Genomic DNA, 17,098 nt, shown 5'->3' on the forward strand with positions numbered 1-17,098 from the left:
TTGACTTAGAAGCACTATAACAACAACAACAACAAGGCAGCAAGGAAGAAACCCGCAACAATAAAAATTTGAGGAAAAAAAAAAGAAAAAAAAGAAAACAGAGATTATACGCATGTCGAGAATGACATGCAAGAGTATAAAAAAATGCTCCCCAACAGATAGATCTTCTATTGGAAATGGAGAATCGTTGGAAGTCACCTACTTTTGCGCCCATCAGCTTCCATTTGCTTCTCCATTAACAAGCAAAAACGAAAATTGACAATTCAAGCACCAATCACTCCCGATATTCTCCATGGACAGACCTGAGAAATTGCCCAAGAAATACCTTTGAGGAATCCCTCTTGATAACGACCAGAAAAATGCAGCTAATGGCCACCTGAACCGCCGCTAACATTGCTGCCATCTCCACCTAATCTCTCATTACAAAAGGACCATAAAAACAGCAAGTACTGACTAAAACACTTGTATCACAAACCACTCCTCACATCACTGGTATTAGCAGAACAAACAGCCATAGAAGCTAATTTTGAAATGAGCCACAGAAGCTAATTTGAAATGATCCAGAGGAACTGACCGAATGGGCGAGGCCCAATCTTTCTTCCACTCGCACTAAGAGCACCTCTAGCCATATCATGCTGAACGTCATGCTGGAGACAACCCTCAACTCTGTGGTCGACTCTCACCCATTCAGCGATGGACCTGAAGATCTTTGAAACAGTGGCTTGGATCAAGCTTCTTTTTTTATTTTGTCATCAAAAGCCAAAGACAGCCTCAACAAAGAATCATTATGCTTAGAATTCTGACCCCCGAAAAAAAGCCCGCAAAATACCCTTCTATTTTACGGAATACATCAGTCACAGCAAAACATGATTTGGACAGACTACAATTCTTGAAGTTCAAATCAAATTTAGAGAGTATGCCATGCATCAAGTAAAATTAGCAGTACAATAATCTTGAAGGGTTTAAGGGTACGTGCATGGACAGTATGTTATGCTGATTCTTTTCGGGATTTGTATGCAGCTTGTGATGGTGAGCCAGTTTTCCCACACTCGAGGTAGCTTTTAATTGTGCAGAAGTTCCAGGACCCGACAAAATCTGAGCTAGTGAATGCAGCTGAGAAAACCTGCCGTTTTTCTTCTGAAAGCTCCGGTGTTCTTGTGCCGCCCTCATTGTTGCATGTGGCCTGAACAGACATGGAAAATGCACCGACTGCACTGTTTGCAAAGGACCCACAGGGATCTCAAGACAAGAATCAGAAAGCTTGGTAGCTGCAGGCGATCTTCTTCCTTTTTTCCATGATACAAAGGATTCCTGCAGAATGGACGGGACCTACGAATCCAACAATAAACAGTTTAAACTAGCATCCCGAGAATTGAATCTGACGAACAAATGGTTTGGAGCTCAACCGCCCTTATCAATGAGCTGATGAGATCAACAACCAAATTAAAATTTCTAAGAGAAAGAGGAAAAAAGGATGAGGGTGCATTTGGTTGCATAAATATCATGAAATATAATTAAATTATGAACCAAATTAGACTGATTAATCATGAAATTTCATGATATTTGGTACAAGTACAACCAAACGCACCTAAGCAAAAAATCTATAGCATTTAAGACGAGATTTGAGTACTCCAATATTAACTTCAAGAACTCACGTTGAATAATCAGAGTAACTCATTTCTTTCTATAAAACCCTAAAATGGAGTACTTGAAGAACAACAGCTTGAAAAAGATACCGAAAAAATCCTAGCATCGGAGTTCTAAACCCAAGTCAATGCAGTAGTCAACTGCATTTCAATTTGAGCGGGTCTCGGGAATGTCGAGTTCTAAAGTTTTCAGAACTTGGTTTTCAAAAATAGAAAGTTATTGGAGTTACAAAAGCCATGTATATTTGGACAGAACTCACCACCGATGCGAGGCTGCAAGAAGCAAAGGACATTGAAGTTGCAGCAAAAGTAGACTTCCCATTTTTGCTTCCCTTCTTATCATCCTTCGTCGAGTCCGGCCCCATTACTCGACCCTCTTCAAGGACTGAGCCAAAGCTTGTTGGTGACTCTTCATCCTCATCTTCTTCCTCTTCTTGATCCGAATCCATGTTGTCTTCATGGAGAGAAGCCAAAGCATCCTCAGCCTTTTCATCCATCACGGCTTTTTTCTCCTCCTCTTTCTGCTTCATCTTTAGCTCCATCTCCATGTCTTCCATTGCCTCTTCCAAACATAATTCAGCCTCAATGAACTCTAGCTCCTGCTCTATCAACTTGAGTTTCATTTCGCTCTCTTTCTTCTTTTCTTCAGTCCATTTCTCAAGTCTTTCGAAGAAAGGCCGGCATGCACTTTCCACAGCTGCTATGAAGCTCGCCAATTTGCTTTCCTTCTTGATGCCTTTCACAGATCGCCCAAAGAACTCATCATAGCCAAGTGGTAGGAATTCAACCTTCGCTGGGTCCACATCCTCCCCGTCTTTAAGATTTGGCTGCCAAAATAAGCGGACACCATGTTCCTCGTCTTCTACGAAGTTTATGAACCGTCCAGTGGGTGTGTGTAGAATGAGTGGGTCTTCGGTATATATGAGCTTGGATGGGTCTTCAGGATCTGGCTCTGGTTCCTTGTTTACAAGAACAAATTCTGGACTCTTATCTGGAGGAACAAACATGTGTAACATCATGCCAAAGAAAAGAAGGTCAAGTCAGGCACATTGTTAAGTTAGAGTGAACGTGAAAAAAATAAAAAATAAAAATTTTAAAAAAAGGCAACAGAAAGAATAAGAAACGATCCAAATGAAAATTGATTAGTACTTAGTAGGGAAACAGAGAAATCCATTAAAAATCATACAATATAGAGTTGACCTCAAAACGCAATGAGAAAAAACCAATATACAGTGACAAGTTTTCATCTTATTAAGTTATTTTGGAGTTAGGAAAATCCACTGAGCTATTTTATCAACTGAACAAAACGAATATTTTGCCTACTGAACAAAATGGAAAATCTTTTTAATGGACAAATACGGAGAAGAAACATCTGCTTCAAAACACTCGAAGCGCTCATACATTTGAGCAATAGATATTTGAGAGAAATGGACATGCATTTAATTCGGACCAACATTTCTCCTCTTAATTAGAATTGGTTCTATCTAGGCCATGGCCATCTAGAAATAAGCTTTAAGCTAACTGACCCTTTTGGTGAGAGATGATTCTTATTGGCTGATACAACATGGTAATAATCATATTTATCCGACGATTATTTGTCTTCAATGTCCCTTGCAACATAGAAGAAACAGATACTGGAGATGAAGAAGAGAGACTAATTCTGAATCAATCATCTTCATTTTCATTATATGGCCGATCTTTATTTAGGTCGAGTCCATTCCAAGGATAGGTTGACTAACTTTAGTTGAGGATGGCTTCTTCAAATAAAGAATGATTTTCAGATAGGGTTTGATTACGAAGTTGTTTTAACAGCTAGAAATAAACTTTAAGCTAACTGACACATTTGGTAAGAGATGATTCTTATTGGCTGATACAACATGTTAATAATCATATTTATCCCACCATTATTTGTCTTCAATGTCCCTTGCAACATAGAAGAGAGATACTGGAGATGATGAAGAGAGACTAATTCTGAAGCAATCATCTTCATTTTCATTATATGGCCTATCTTTATTTAGGTCGAGTCCATTCCAAGGATAGTTTGACTAACTTTACTGAGAATGGCTCCTTCAAATAAAGACTGATTTTCAGATAGGGTTTGATTACGAAGTTGTTTTAACAGCTAGAAATAAGCTTTAAGCTAACTGACCCTTTTTGTAAGAGATAATTCTTATTGGCTGATACAACATGGTAATAATCGTATTTATCCCACCGTTTAATGAAGATAAGTCTAGAAAAAGATGGAGGAATGATTTCTATAACAATAACATAACACCATTTCAAGATCCCTGGAATTCCATATTTGAAAAAGAATCGAAGAAGATTAACTTTGATCAGAAGAAATTTTAAAGATAATCACAGCAAACACTTCATTCAGTGTTTTGAGAAGGATGGCTAAAGAAGTGCCATAAGGAAGTGCCATAAGGTTTCCACTAAAAGATGAATCAATTTGGAATATGAGAGGAAAACTAGTTGGAAAATCGAATAAACCATGATTAAGTTGTTTATTTTGTATGAATAAGACAATTTCCTAGGTCATTTGATGATCCCAGTAATTATAATAATGAGGATCATAATGGGATGGAAATATTTTTGGAGTTTGAAAGGATCTTCCATTATTTTAAAGGGGAATAATATCATGGATTGAGAGATCGGAATAGGCATAGTCAGTTACTAATTCCTCAAATAGTGCTTAATTTTGGCACTATGGGTTTCTTCTAGATTTTTATTTATTTAATATATTGTGATTTTCCTTGGGCTTCAGGAATAAGATGATAACCCAGAAGTACATATTCTGACACGAGACCTAGAATTGATCATTTAGATATTAAATCAATTTGTTCTTAAAAAAAATATAAAAAAGGTGTGGTCCTAAGACATAAAGACTCAATTCTAATAATTTGTCAGAGCTGGAATTAGCTTGATTTGAGCTAATATTAGCCGGAGAATAATGGTTTCTTTAGTCAGGGATGCCTTCCTTGCAGAAGGGGACCACTTGTAAGGTGAAAACATTGGCTTTAAAAAGCTATGTAGCATCTTGGGATGCATAGTTCTTTAGCTGCAAAAGTTCTCTATAGAGGAAGTCGGGAAGAGAGTTAGATTGTCCTTTAATAAACTCAATTTGAAAATAAAAAATTACTAGTATAGATTGTCATCAAGCAAAAATCTGTTTAGATGCTAAATTCATTACGTCCTTTTCTAGGACATCTTTTGTGGCCCTCTAAATCAGTTCTTAACAAAAATTCTTAATTTAGAAGATCATTTTGAAATTTGATAACACAATAAACAAATAACAGAATTTATTTCTTCATTGCAAAATAGTTCTAGGTTTCATTTTGATACCAGAAGTAAATTTTACTGCCTATTCCTTTTCATTATTCCTTTGTTTGAGGATTCCTCCATATACAGTGTCTGAAGCATCAGTTTATACTCTCTTATATCCATCTAGATTGGCAATATTAAGACAGAGCAGTGTTTTTTTTAACCTTTTCTTTAATGTTTTAAGCAGACTTTCTATCAGCATGAGTCCACTTTGGAGGATTTTTCTTTAATCTTTCGGTTAAAAGGCTTTCTACCTTTGACAGTTTTTTTTTTTTTTAATTATAAAAATAACATAATTCAAGCAGACAAGGGATCTCTGAAGTTGTTTTTTATCTTTAATTTCATTAGAAACTTTTTCAGCAAATTATATTACTTTATTAACAGGTGTTGTTATTCTCTATTGTATTTTATATCCAAGAATTTAAATTTCCAACTAAAAGCATTTTATTTTTTATTTTTTCATGAAACAACCAGACCATGGTGTTTAACAACCCTTAAAGAGATGTTCAGATGCTTCCAATGTTAATCAATATTACTGGTGAATATTAAGACATTGTCGGTATAAACAATCAAGAATGGTGTTTGGGGATTAAATATTTCATTCATTATTTTTTGAAGTTCAAGGAGAGCATTTTTTAGCCCAAAAGGAATCACATTCCATTCATAATATCCAAAAGGAAAAGTAAAGGTCATCGTATATCAATCCTCTTCTTTGATTTGGATTTGTCAAAATCCTGATTTCATATCTAATTTGGAAAATAATAATAATAATAATAACATTATGTATTCTTTTATCAAGTCTTGTTTATTTGGAATTGGATATCTTATCCATTATAAGACTTTATCCAAAGCCCTATAATTAATAACTAAGGGTGGGACGCTTCTTTTTAATTCAACGGCCTTTTCTACATAAAAGTCAAAACAATTCCAAGAAGAACTTTTCCAAATAATATTTCTTTAATAATTCAGATATTTCATTTTTTACAAATTTCAAATAGTCGTTGATTTGTTTGGGTCTATCTTACCTTTCTAGGAATATTATTTTCATCAATTATATATATATATATATATAGTGGACTCGCCATGTGCTTTTTTCTATGTCAAAAGGCTATAGGAAGATCCAAACATATCATTCCAAATTTTCTTGCAAAAGTTTAACTTATTTTAGAAAAGTGATCCATTGATTATTTGACCCACTATTTGGATAGTCTAGAAAGCTCTACATTATTGCCACATTGAGAATGAGGAGTCACCACCATTTTACATCAACCTTTGAATTAACAGCATATAAGTTATCTTTTTTTAGATAAAAACTAGAGTTGTACACTACACGCTACATAGCTTGTAGCATATGCTAAGGACCCAACGTAGCTTGTAGCATATGCTGACCCTTTTTTCTGAGAGAGAGAGAGAGAGAGAGAGAGAGAGAGAGATAACAAGATTTTTTATTAGACAACTACCAGGAAAACAAGGCAGCCGTAGCTATGAAAAAGAAAAAGAAAATAGGGAGGCAGATCCCGCCACCAAAACATTGGAGGCCCAATCTCTCACAAGAAAGGAAATTTTCCTAAACACCTATTCCTCATATGCGCATCTATTATGAAAGCAAAGCCCGATCCTTTCCCCCAAAATGCCCCACAAAACAGCGACCAACAGAAGCTACCATAAAGCCTTGACATCTTTACCGGGGACCCCTCCATACCAAGCACAAAGCAAGCTATCCACCGATTTAGGCATGACCCAACCCATACTAAAAATTTTTAGGAAGAAATCCCAAACCTTTTGAGTGAAAGTACAGTGGATGAAGAGGTGATCTATTGATTCCACATTAGCCATGCACATGATACAAATATTAGGGATGATCATGGATCTCTTCTGCAAGTTGTCAACCATTAGCACCCTTCTCCTACCCAATAACCAAACAAAGGCCGCCGCTCTCAGAGATGCCTTGTAGGACAAGAAGTGGGAGGCAAAGGAAGAACCAATTGCCAATACCAAATCATAAAACATGCTATAGAAAGACCGCACGAAGAAACAGCCAGAAGTGTGTGCATGCCACACTAAAGAGTCACTTTCTCCAAGAGATGGAGAGAAAAGGAGAAAACTGTCCAACAATGACTCTTAACTCCAATATTTCCTCATCCAACGAATCTCTTCTACAGGGAGGTAGCCACACTCCAGAAATGTCGGAGAAGGAATAGCACCTAGCCACCATCATATCCTTTTCTATAGCTAAATTGGCCACCTTCGGGAATGCGTTGCAAAGTCTTCTTCCCCTGCACCATGGATCTTCCCAAAAACGAATTTGGGTTCCATCACCTAACGCAAAAGAGATACACTCATTGAACAAGGTTGCAACTGACTCCACTGCTTTCCATATCGAAGCTGCGTGATAAACTGACCTGTTTATCTTCCATCCCCCTGTACAAGTGCATATCGAAGATGCGCGATGCATCGACCTCTTTATCTTCCATCCCCTGATATAAGTGTCAAACTTGCATACAACTAGCTCTCTCCACAACATACCTTCTTCGATGACAAACCACTACAACCATTTACCCTAAAGAGCCAGATTAATCAGCTCCAAAACTCTTACTCCTGCCCCATCATCCTTAATCAGCTTGGCGGCTTGCACACCTCGAACCACTTGGGCAAATGAAACTTGTGCTTATTCTCTGCCCCCCTCCAAAGGAAGTCCCTTCTTAGCCTTTCCAGCTTGGCCAGCACTGACTTCGGGCATTTGAAAAGAGATATGAAATGCAGTGGTGTGTTAGAGAAGGCAGTTTTGATGAGGGTGATCCGACCTCCCAAGGACAAGTGACGACTTCTCCATACCGACAAAGTTCTTTCAATTCTCTCCACCACCCTAACCCAAAGATGTTTGGGTGGTTTCCCAATGCACAATGGTAAACCTAGATGCTTGGAAAGGAATGATCCCGCCTTGCAGCCAAACACTTGCGACCTGACTCCAAGGATCTCACTTTTTTTAAAAAAAATTTATCTTCAGACCTGAAACTAGCTCAAAGCAAGAGACAATCTTTCGAAGATTGTCGACCTCCTCACCATCCGCATCGCAAAATAATAAGGTGTCATCCACATACTGCAAATGACTAACTTTCACCCCTGATTCTTTGACTTGAAAACCTGAGATTAAACCCACCTTACCTTTCTTCAACATCTTACTGAGAGCCTCAACTACAATCACAAAAAGGTAGGAAGATAGGGGATCTCCCTGTCTAACACCCCTAGAGGATATGAAGAATCCTTTTGGGAAGCCATTAACCAACACTGAAAAACCGCTGAATCGACGTAAACTTGCACCCAACCTCTCCATTTTTGGTTGCAACCCAATCTTCCCAGCATATAATCAAGGAATGCCCAATCCCTCTATTTCTAATCGTATGCCTTCTCCATATCCAGCTTGCACACCATCCTGCGCATGCCATCTCTATGTCTAGAGTCGATACAGTCGTAAGCAATGAGAGCACTATCCAGAATTTGTTTACTTTGAACGAAGGCACCTTGGCCTTCAAAGAAGATGCTTGATAAAACATTTTGAATTCCGAAATCGATGAGTGAGAGTCTTGGCAAGGACTTTGTAGGGTCCTCCAATAAGGCTTATGGGCCTGAACTCATTAAGGTCCTCCGCGCATGCTTTCTCAGGGATTAAGGCAATGAATGAAGCACCCAAATCACGAAAAAGGTGACCTCTCTCATAGAATTCAGTGTAGAACTCGATTATATCAGTTCTAATAATAGGTCAGAATTTTTGAAAAAAAAATAAAATCCATAGGGAAGTCATCAAGCCCTGGCGACTTATCCCTACCCAAAGAGTCAATCGCTGCCTTAATCTCATTTTCCATAAACGACCGTTCAAGATAATCAGCATCCACTGCTGATAGCTGGGAAAGTCCAAATAATCTATACCCGGTCTTGGTCTATCATCTCTTGTAAGCAAGGTTTTGTAAAAATTGACGATTACTTCACACACCTTATCCTTTTCTGAAACCCTTTTCCCTTCCAAAACCAAAGTACTAATTCTATTGCATCTCGCTCTTGCACCAGCTATATTGTGGAAAAGCCGAGTATTTTTGTCCCCTTCCATGAGCCACAAGGCCTAGGACCTTTGCCCCCATTTAATTTCTTCTTCTTTGAGGTGATTAGCATAGGACCATGCTAGAGAATTGCGCCTAATTATATCTTCAGCCAACAGTTCACCGCCTTCCTCTTTCAAATCAAGCTCATGAATCTCTTGAGCCAACGTATCAAGATTTGAATCCCAAACTCCAAGAATCTCTTTTTCCAGGCCTTGAGTTTATCATTTAGCATTTTTAACTTATGTCCAAGTCTGGACCTCGCAGCAAAACCTTCACCAAGAAGGATCCCCACCAATTAGCTATTAACTTAGCAAAGCCTTCCACTTCAAACCAAGCAAGTTCAAACCTAAAAGGTTTTGGACCCCAATCGCCGTCACAAACCTCCAAGCTGATTGGGCGGGCGATCTGAGACCATTCTTGGATGACCTCTCTGATGGACTAGCGAAAACTTCTCAAACCAATCACTAGAAACTAGAAATTTGTCTAGATGTGCTAAAACAACATGCTCTTGCCCGTTCCACCATGTAAATTTGGCACTCCATAAGTAAATCTGCAAGCTCATTCCTACTAACCCAATCAGCAACGTCACGCATACCACGCGACGCTCGACCTCTTGGTGATTTTTTATATGTGAACTGGATGATGTTAAAGTCACCCTCGAAGCATCAAGGAAACCCCCACCTTTCTCTAACTGTGGATATCCCACAACCAATCTCTAAGGCCTGCTAGATCGGGTCCATAAACCCCTAAAAACACCCATCGGAAGCCAAATGAAATATCCTTGAGAACCATTGAGATGGAATAGTTGTCAACAAAACTAACCTCTCTGCACCAAACATTTGTTTTCCAAGCAACCAGTATACCACATACTGAACCTGAAGAATCCAACGCTATCCAATCCTTATTTCTTATTCCCCAAATTGAATCTAATGTGCATCTATCAAGATTTTGCATCTTAGTTTCCTAGAGACATAACTTTTGCCTTGAGTTTTTTGCACCATTTTCTAACCTGGGCCTTTTTATCCCTACTCCCCAGACCTCTAATGTTCTAGCTAAGAACTAACATTAAGCAACTAACCTCGCCCCTCTTTCCCTTCTAGCGCCACCTGCCTTTCCTACATAATCATACTTAACCAAACATTCAAGGCTTAACAATTCCCTCCACCCCTTGGGTGATTTCCTTCGCTTAACAATTTTCAGGTCCTAACAAAACTGCCTCCCCCTACTTTCAACAAATTGAAGGAACGCACTAACATCCTCATTTTAAGTCCCGCAGGAGACGCCAATCATTCGCCCCACCCTCTGGAGTATATCTTTGGACCGAGTTACCTATTCCTCTGAAAGCTCATGTACCCCAACATTGACATTCTAGATCATTGATACCTCCTTTGAAGCGTCCTGACTGATTACAATAGACTCAACCGCCACTTTAGCTGCACATAGAGGGGTGACCTCCAAAGGATCGAGCAAATTGTTGCCTTGAGGAGCATTCCTTGGAAGGAGAACTGCAAGCTCAAATTGATCTGGATCCTCCAAACACACCAATGACAATTCAAAGTTGTCTTCCTCAGTATCCTCATGCGACTCTTATATCTCCGACTATTGTCAGGAGCCCTCCTAAAAATCCTTGATGCAACATTCGATCGAGTCCCCCGGAGTAAGCGATTACACCTCCGACTTCTCGAAAAAAAAAAAAAAAAAAACTGAGGTTTTGGGACCCAAAGTAAGCAATCGCACCGCGCTGTCACCCTATTGCATGCACTATAAGGCAAAAACGTTGCTTTTGTACACTACGACACTATGTAGCATGTAGGCTACACTAAAGCTATGTAGTGACACTATTTAAAAAACCAATGTATCTGGATGCCTGTAAAATTAGAAGCAACAATGAAAATGCCATAGTCAAAATGATGGTTTCTTCTTTCTCATGACAATCGAGAGGATGATGGGATAATTATCTCACTCCTCAACAAGAGTCTATTAACTAAGTTGTTGAGCAAGGACCAAATGAAAAACCTCTTATAGACTTTAAAGTAAACCCTATGTATGACATGAGTTACACTCTTTTAACTAATATTATACACCATTTTGTGCAAAAAGTAGACGACCTTTACACCATTTTGAGCAAGGACCAAATGAAAAACCTCTTATAGACTTTAAAGTAAACCCTATGTATGACACAAGTTACACTCTTTTAACTAATATTATACACCATTTTGTGCAAAAAGTAGATGACCTTTACAAAAAGGTAAGACAACGGTTAATAAAACTAAGATATCCCACCTTATCAGACTTTGGGTGGGCACCTTGCTCTATTGGCAGGACTATGGTTCTTATGGTTGGAAAGAAATAATAGAACTTTTAGGAATCGGTTGGATCGAGTTGAGGAAGTGTTTTCCAAAGCTAAATTTCATGTAATAGAATGGGCAGTTGCCATGAAGATCGTAAATTGGTTTCCGGCCGGTTGGGTAGAGCTTTAGAGGCCCTTTGGGTGGATGTACAATTTTGCTTTTTTGTATATTTTGGCTTTGGCCTCTTTTGCAATAAATTTTGTTCTAATCACTCAAAAAAGAAAAAGAAAAAGAAAAAGAAAAAACAGAGAATGTATGCTTCAACAGGCAAATCAAAAAATTTGGAAAGAAAATTTTATTTATGGTCTTCCTACTCTCTTTGTTGAAAGAGTTCAGACCCATTTAAGAAATGGAGTAACTATTATTTATGATAGGTTGTCCTATGGGAAAATTGTTCAGAAAATAAACTATGTTGGATTATCATTATGTAATGATTTAAAAATTAAACACTAAATTTCAAAAGAAAAACTCATTAATAAAAGAGAGCTAGGAGATTTTTGTTACTAATTTCGTTATACACCAAAGGTCATAATATGCCAAAGCTAAGAGGCATGCAGACAAACAATACCACGAAACAAAACAAAAAAACTTTTGGAAGAAACTCGTCTAAAAAATGAAGAAGAATTATATGCCAACTTATTATAAATGTGGACAAAAGGGGCATTATGCTAACAAATGTTTTAAGCAGAATTTCAAGAATAGGATAAATGAAATTATAAACAATGTGGATCTCTCTCAAGAAGAGATAAAAAAGACTTGACAAATTTATAAATGAAATGAACAATACATCCTCTGAATTTGACAAAGAAACATAATCTTCTGAAATTGCTTGTTCTAATCCATATTTATGTGATTGTGATGCTTGTAAATCAGAAAGTGAGGAGAGCATAAATGTTCTTTCGATGAGGAACATTTTATACTTGACATAATTGATGGCATAAAAGATGTTGATTAATGAAGGTCTTATAATGATCAAATATTTAGGGGAAAAAAAAAAGAAGGCAGGCAAAAATCAACAGCCTGTAGGTTTTATATTAGCCTTATATCTTTTTGTGTCTGTGGGTGACATTGAAGAGCAAGAAGCTTTTGCAAGGATTGATGAGCAACTTATTCCAGTATTGAGAAGAATTCTTTTACTAGAAGAAAATTTAATTTCAACATCATTGTCAGAGATCATTGATATTATACATATCCTGGTGTAGAATGAAGAATTTTACCCTCTGTTGTTAATTTAGAATAACATCCTGGTGGAGAATGGTATCAGAGCCATGAGGCCCATGACGTGCATTGTCTAAAAGATAAAGTTCAATATTTATCACTCTTATAATCATAGTACATCGAGGATTAGGCCCCTAAAGTCGCAGTTTTCACTCCTTTATGCCTGTTGTTGCTTGTACTGCGTTGAGGGCTTTCTTTGGAAATTTTCTGACATTGATAGGCCATCAAGATCTAGTTGATTATAAAGCTTTACAAAAATTAGATTATCCCCTTAACCTTAGTTATGAGTTATGACTTATGGCTAGGCTGAGATCTTTCACCAGAACTTCTGATAGTCCTAATACTAGTTCTGGTTATATTAGAACCATATTTGTTATAAATTATGAAGAATTAAATTTTAATGATGTAGAAAGAAATTCAAAATTAGAAAATGCCTAAGGTACCCTTAAACATAGTATATAAGCAAGGCTTTTTCAAATTAAAAACTGACTCTCTCTTCTTCTTGTTTTTTTTTTTGAAAGATAAATTAAACTACGTAATTAAAACCATAGAACGAACTGTCTCCCTAATTTCAACAGAAGAAAATTTTCAACTTTTTACCTCAAAGGTAATAAATCAATTTAAAAACAAATATAATTATTTCCATTTCAGATTAATACAAGTCTTGGTCAAATCCTTAAACCAAAGAGGATTAAATCATTCACTTCTGATCTACTTAAGAGATTGTCGACATCTGTGCTTTTCTGACTCCTTAGTTGAGGCTAGTTTGAAAAAGGGACCCGTGTTCTTTAGTTGCTTGGCTGATTTCTCCGTCTCCTAACTGACCCATGAATCCTTATAATTTTAACATTAAGTATTCAAACAGAACGGGTAAAGATAGATCTAGAATTGAAAATTTATCTCTTACATATAGGATCTACTATAAAGTAATGAACACAGTTATCCCTCATACGGTAACTTCCAACATCAAAGGGTTAACAACACTCTTTAAACTAATATGAAGAACAATTTAATTGTTTCTAAAATGATAAACCAGAGTGAAGTTAAGACTCCCTGAGACATGGACTTTTAAAGCAGTCCCAGCTAAGCCATTCGAAAACCATGAACTTGAATCAGTTATAGAAACATCTGATTGTGATGTTGAAATTAAATTTCTTATAATAAAAGAATTCTTCACAATACTAGAATAAATTGCTCATGAGTCCTGGCAAGAGCTTCATGCTCTTCAATTCCAACCACAGACATGGAAGGATGTAAGGCTAATCTAAAACGTACAGGTGGACAGTACATGCCATGGCTCTAACACCATTCTACACCAGGATGTTATTTTGTTTTAGTTGTTTAACTTCTAATTTTGTTTCATTAAGTTCTCTTTAAATCTTTGAGAGTGATTGGTGTTTGATTATTTCTTTTTAATTCTTTCAGGTAGATGATTGTGTATAAAATGCTTCATTTAATTTTGATTCCTTTTTTCATATAATTATTGCCTTGACCTTGTTTGACTTTTTCTAAATATTTGATCGCATAAGGCCTTTGTAGATTAAGATCTTTGATAACTTCAATTATGTCAAGTATAAAATGTTCTGAGTTTGCTCAAAAAAGAGATGACAGCCAGTCTGTTTGTAAGTATCATTTTGCCATTTTTAATGATATTATTATTATCTTTGTGATAAAGGTTTGCGATCTTTATATTATACATATCCTGGTGTAATTTAGAATAACATCCTAGTGTAGAATGGTATCAAAGCCACGACATGCACTGTCTAAAAGAAAAGGTTTAATATTTGTCAGTCTTGTAATCATACTGCCTTGAGGATTAGGCCCCTAAAGCTGTGGTTAATCCATAAAAAATCATAAATATAGAGTTGACCTCAAAACACTATGAGAAAAAACCAACATACGGTGACATGCTTTCATCTTACTAAGTTATTTTGGAGTTCAGAAAATGTGCTAAGTTATTTCATCAACAGAACAAAACATAAAATCTTTTAAATAGACAATTACATGGAAGAAACATCTACTTCAAAACCCTTGAAGCGTTTCCTTTTTTGTAAAATATATCTCTAATTCATACAATTTGAGTAATAGCTGTTTGAGAGAAATGGACATGCATTTAATTCGGACCAACATTTCTCCTCTTAATTAGACTTGATTCTATCTCGGCCGCTGGCATGGCCAGTTCCACAGCCTAGGTTAACAAAGAAGGTTGCTGTCCAGTGTGCAGTCAATCATAAAACTTTTGCCAATCTACCATTTGAAGTCTGACCCCAGTTTGGGTGCAAGATCTGGGATATGCCGACGTCTCACACTGGTGCAAGGTCTAGAACATTCATCAGATGAGACGCACACTGAACATGCACCACAAGATCTGGGCCATTCATCAGGTGGGGCCACAACAAACATGTCATGGCCAACAAAGAAATCAAGACAGTCCAGTCATCAAGTAGATACACATGTATTATGGAAATGGTTAACTAAGAAAAAATGGCAAACAGTAACACATATGGCCCACCTGGTGAGTGGACTGCCCTAACTTCCCCAAATGTGAGCCTCTCCTGATGAAAGGTCTGGATCAGTTACGTATGTGCCAGGTCGGTGCGCTGCCACGAATCATAATCATCTAAACCTAATCCCAACTAATTTGGGTCAGCTATACAAATCATGTTCTGCCATGCCACTCTAACAAGGACAATATCCCAAGTTAAACCATAAGATCTTCCTTCCTACCTCCACCCACATCCTTTTGGGCCTTACCATTCCCTTTTAGAGCCTTCAACTTGAACCAACTTTGAGGCAGGACAGCTAACCACTTGCTCTAAAAGCTCGAACTGATAGAGCGTGGCGAATCAATTCCTTTATCTTATAGCCCAGGTCAAGCCCTCGGCCGAACCTCCCTCGTGGGCCCCACTTCACATGGGTCCCGCCTCACACGAGCCGCCTGCGGGCCGCCCACCCCGAGTGTGCCCCCGCTTCGAATAGGCCACACCACTCGAGCTCGATGTGAAAATGCCACTACCTTTTGATGCAGGAAAACTAACCACTTGCTTTAAAAGCGCAAATTGATAGAGTGCAGCGAATCAATCCCCTTATCTCATAGCCCAGGTCAGGCCCTCGACCGAACTCCCCTCGTGCGTCCCACTTCACATAGGTCCAACCTCACATGGGCCGCCCACCCTGAGTGTACTCCCACTTCACACAGGCCACCCCACTCAAGCCCAGTCTGAAAATGCCCCTGCATTAATCACCCTCGGTGAGAAGTCTCGAACACGAGACCTCCCACTTTGATACCACTTTTGATGCAGAATACATGAATGTGGCTAATTGGTTGAGCAAGATCAATCAACAAATTAAATTAAATAATCACAAATCATGCCAAACTATCTAGTATCTTATGAATCTAGCATGAAATTATAAATAGTTTAGGCCACATTTAACAAACTACGTAATGTATGATCATCAAATACCAAAAAAAAAGAGAAGGATCTAATGGATGTAAGAACACCCAAATAGAATAGGAATGAATTTACTTCAAAAGTGAAGAACTATTACTATCTAGGGTTTGCTCAATTAGGATGTAGGCTAACCCAGTGTTTGAAATATCGGTATCGTGCTATGCATCGGACCCTTGGGATACAGATACATATCAGTTATCGAATGGGATATATCGTTTATATCGCATAATTCATCGCACTTTTTGGGAAACTTAGGGAAACATTGGGAAAATGGTTGAATTTTTCAATGAAACGTCAAGGATTGTTAAAAGACCAATACATACTTTTAAATCATAACATCTCAAAAAATAAGTGCACATAATAAATTTCCTTTGTATAGGGTCCTAAGCTATACAATGTTTAACTGAACTAATGCAACAATATTTAAATTGAATGTATGACATTTATAAATGTATCATAGACATATATGAAAACACCACCAATTCATTGAAAAAAAAAGTAAAAATTGAGAAATATACATGTCAATGATGGCGACTCGTTGTGGCCTAGACCCATATAGAGTTGAACGGTGGCTCGTAATCATCGTCTTCATCTCGACGGGGCTAGGAATAGTACTGTTGCTCTACAAATCGACAATATTGTGCTAATATTTGTGTTTTCTCTTCATTCAAGTGTGCGTGACGTAATCAACTAGTTGTATGCCAAATAAACATGATAGTAAGCCATAGAGAGTTTTTTTAATGGTGGGCATTCAGTGACCATTATTTTCTTGTGGTGTGGTCCACTCGATATTTGTATCTCCCTTATTTTTAGGCTCATCCTCTATAATGATCTGGAAAAATAGATGGACGGCTTGGATAAAACACACACATATTGTGCAGGGCCCACAGAGCAATGTCAGTAGCCACCTCACTACTGACGTTGTCAGTACGCAATCCTCGTTGAATCATTCCACCGAGGTGGGTGAGACCCCTGATTGTGGGGGCTCACTGTGATGTATGTGGCTACATCCA

General features: G+C 37.7%; 1 protein-coding gene across 1 annotated transcript in view; it reads right to left on the minus strand.

Moving 5' to 3' along the window:
* Positions 1-813: 813 nt before the first annotated feature.
* The window catches only part of LOC131251625 (protein TIC 100), a 50,706-nt gene continuing 34,421 nt past the window's right edge, over positions 814-17,098 (minus strand). Inside the window, exons 10-11 of the mRNA XM_058252465.1 lie at positions 1,907-2,637; positions 814-1,329 (exon numbers count right to left, since the gene is read on the minus strand). Coding sequence (XP_058108448.1) covers positions 937-1,329; positions 1,907-2,637 — 1,124 coding nt within the window. The 3' untranslated portion in view covers positions 814-936. The remainder of the gene's footprint in view (positions 1,330-1,906; positions 2,638-17,098) is intronic.

This window comes from Magnolia sinica, chromosome 1 (assembly GCF_029962835.1).
Source record: "Magnolia sinica isolate HGM2019 chromosome 1, MsV1, whole genome shotgun sequence".
Taxonomy (NCBI): Eukaryota; Viridiplantae; Streptophyta; class Magnoliopsida; order Magnoliales; family Magnoliaceae; genus Magnolia; species Magnolia sinica.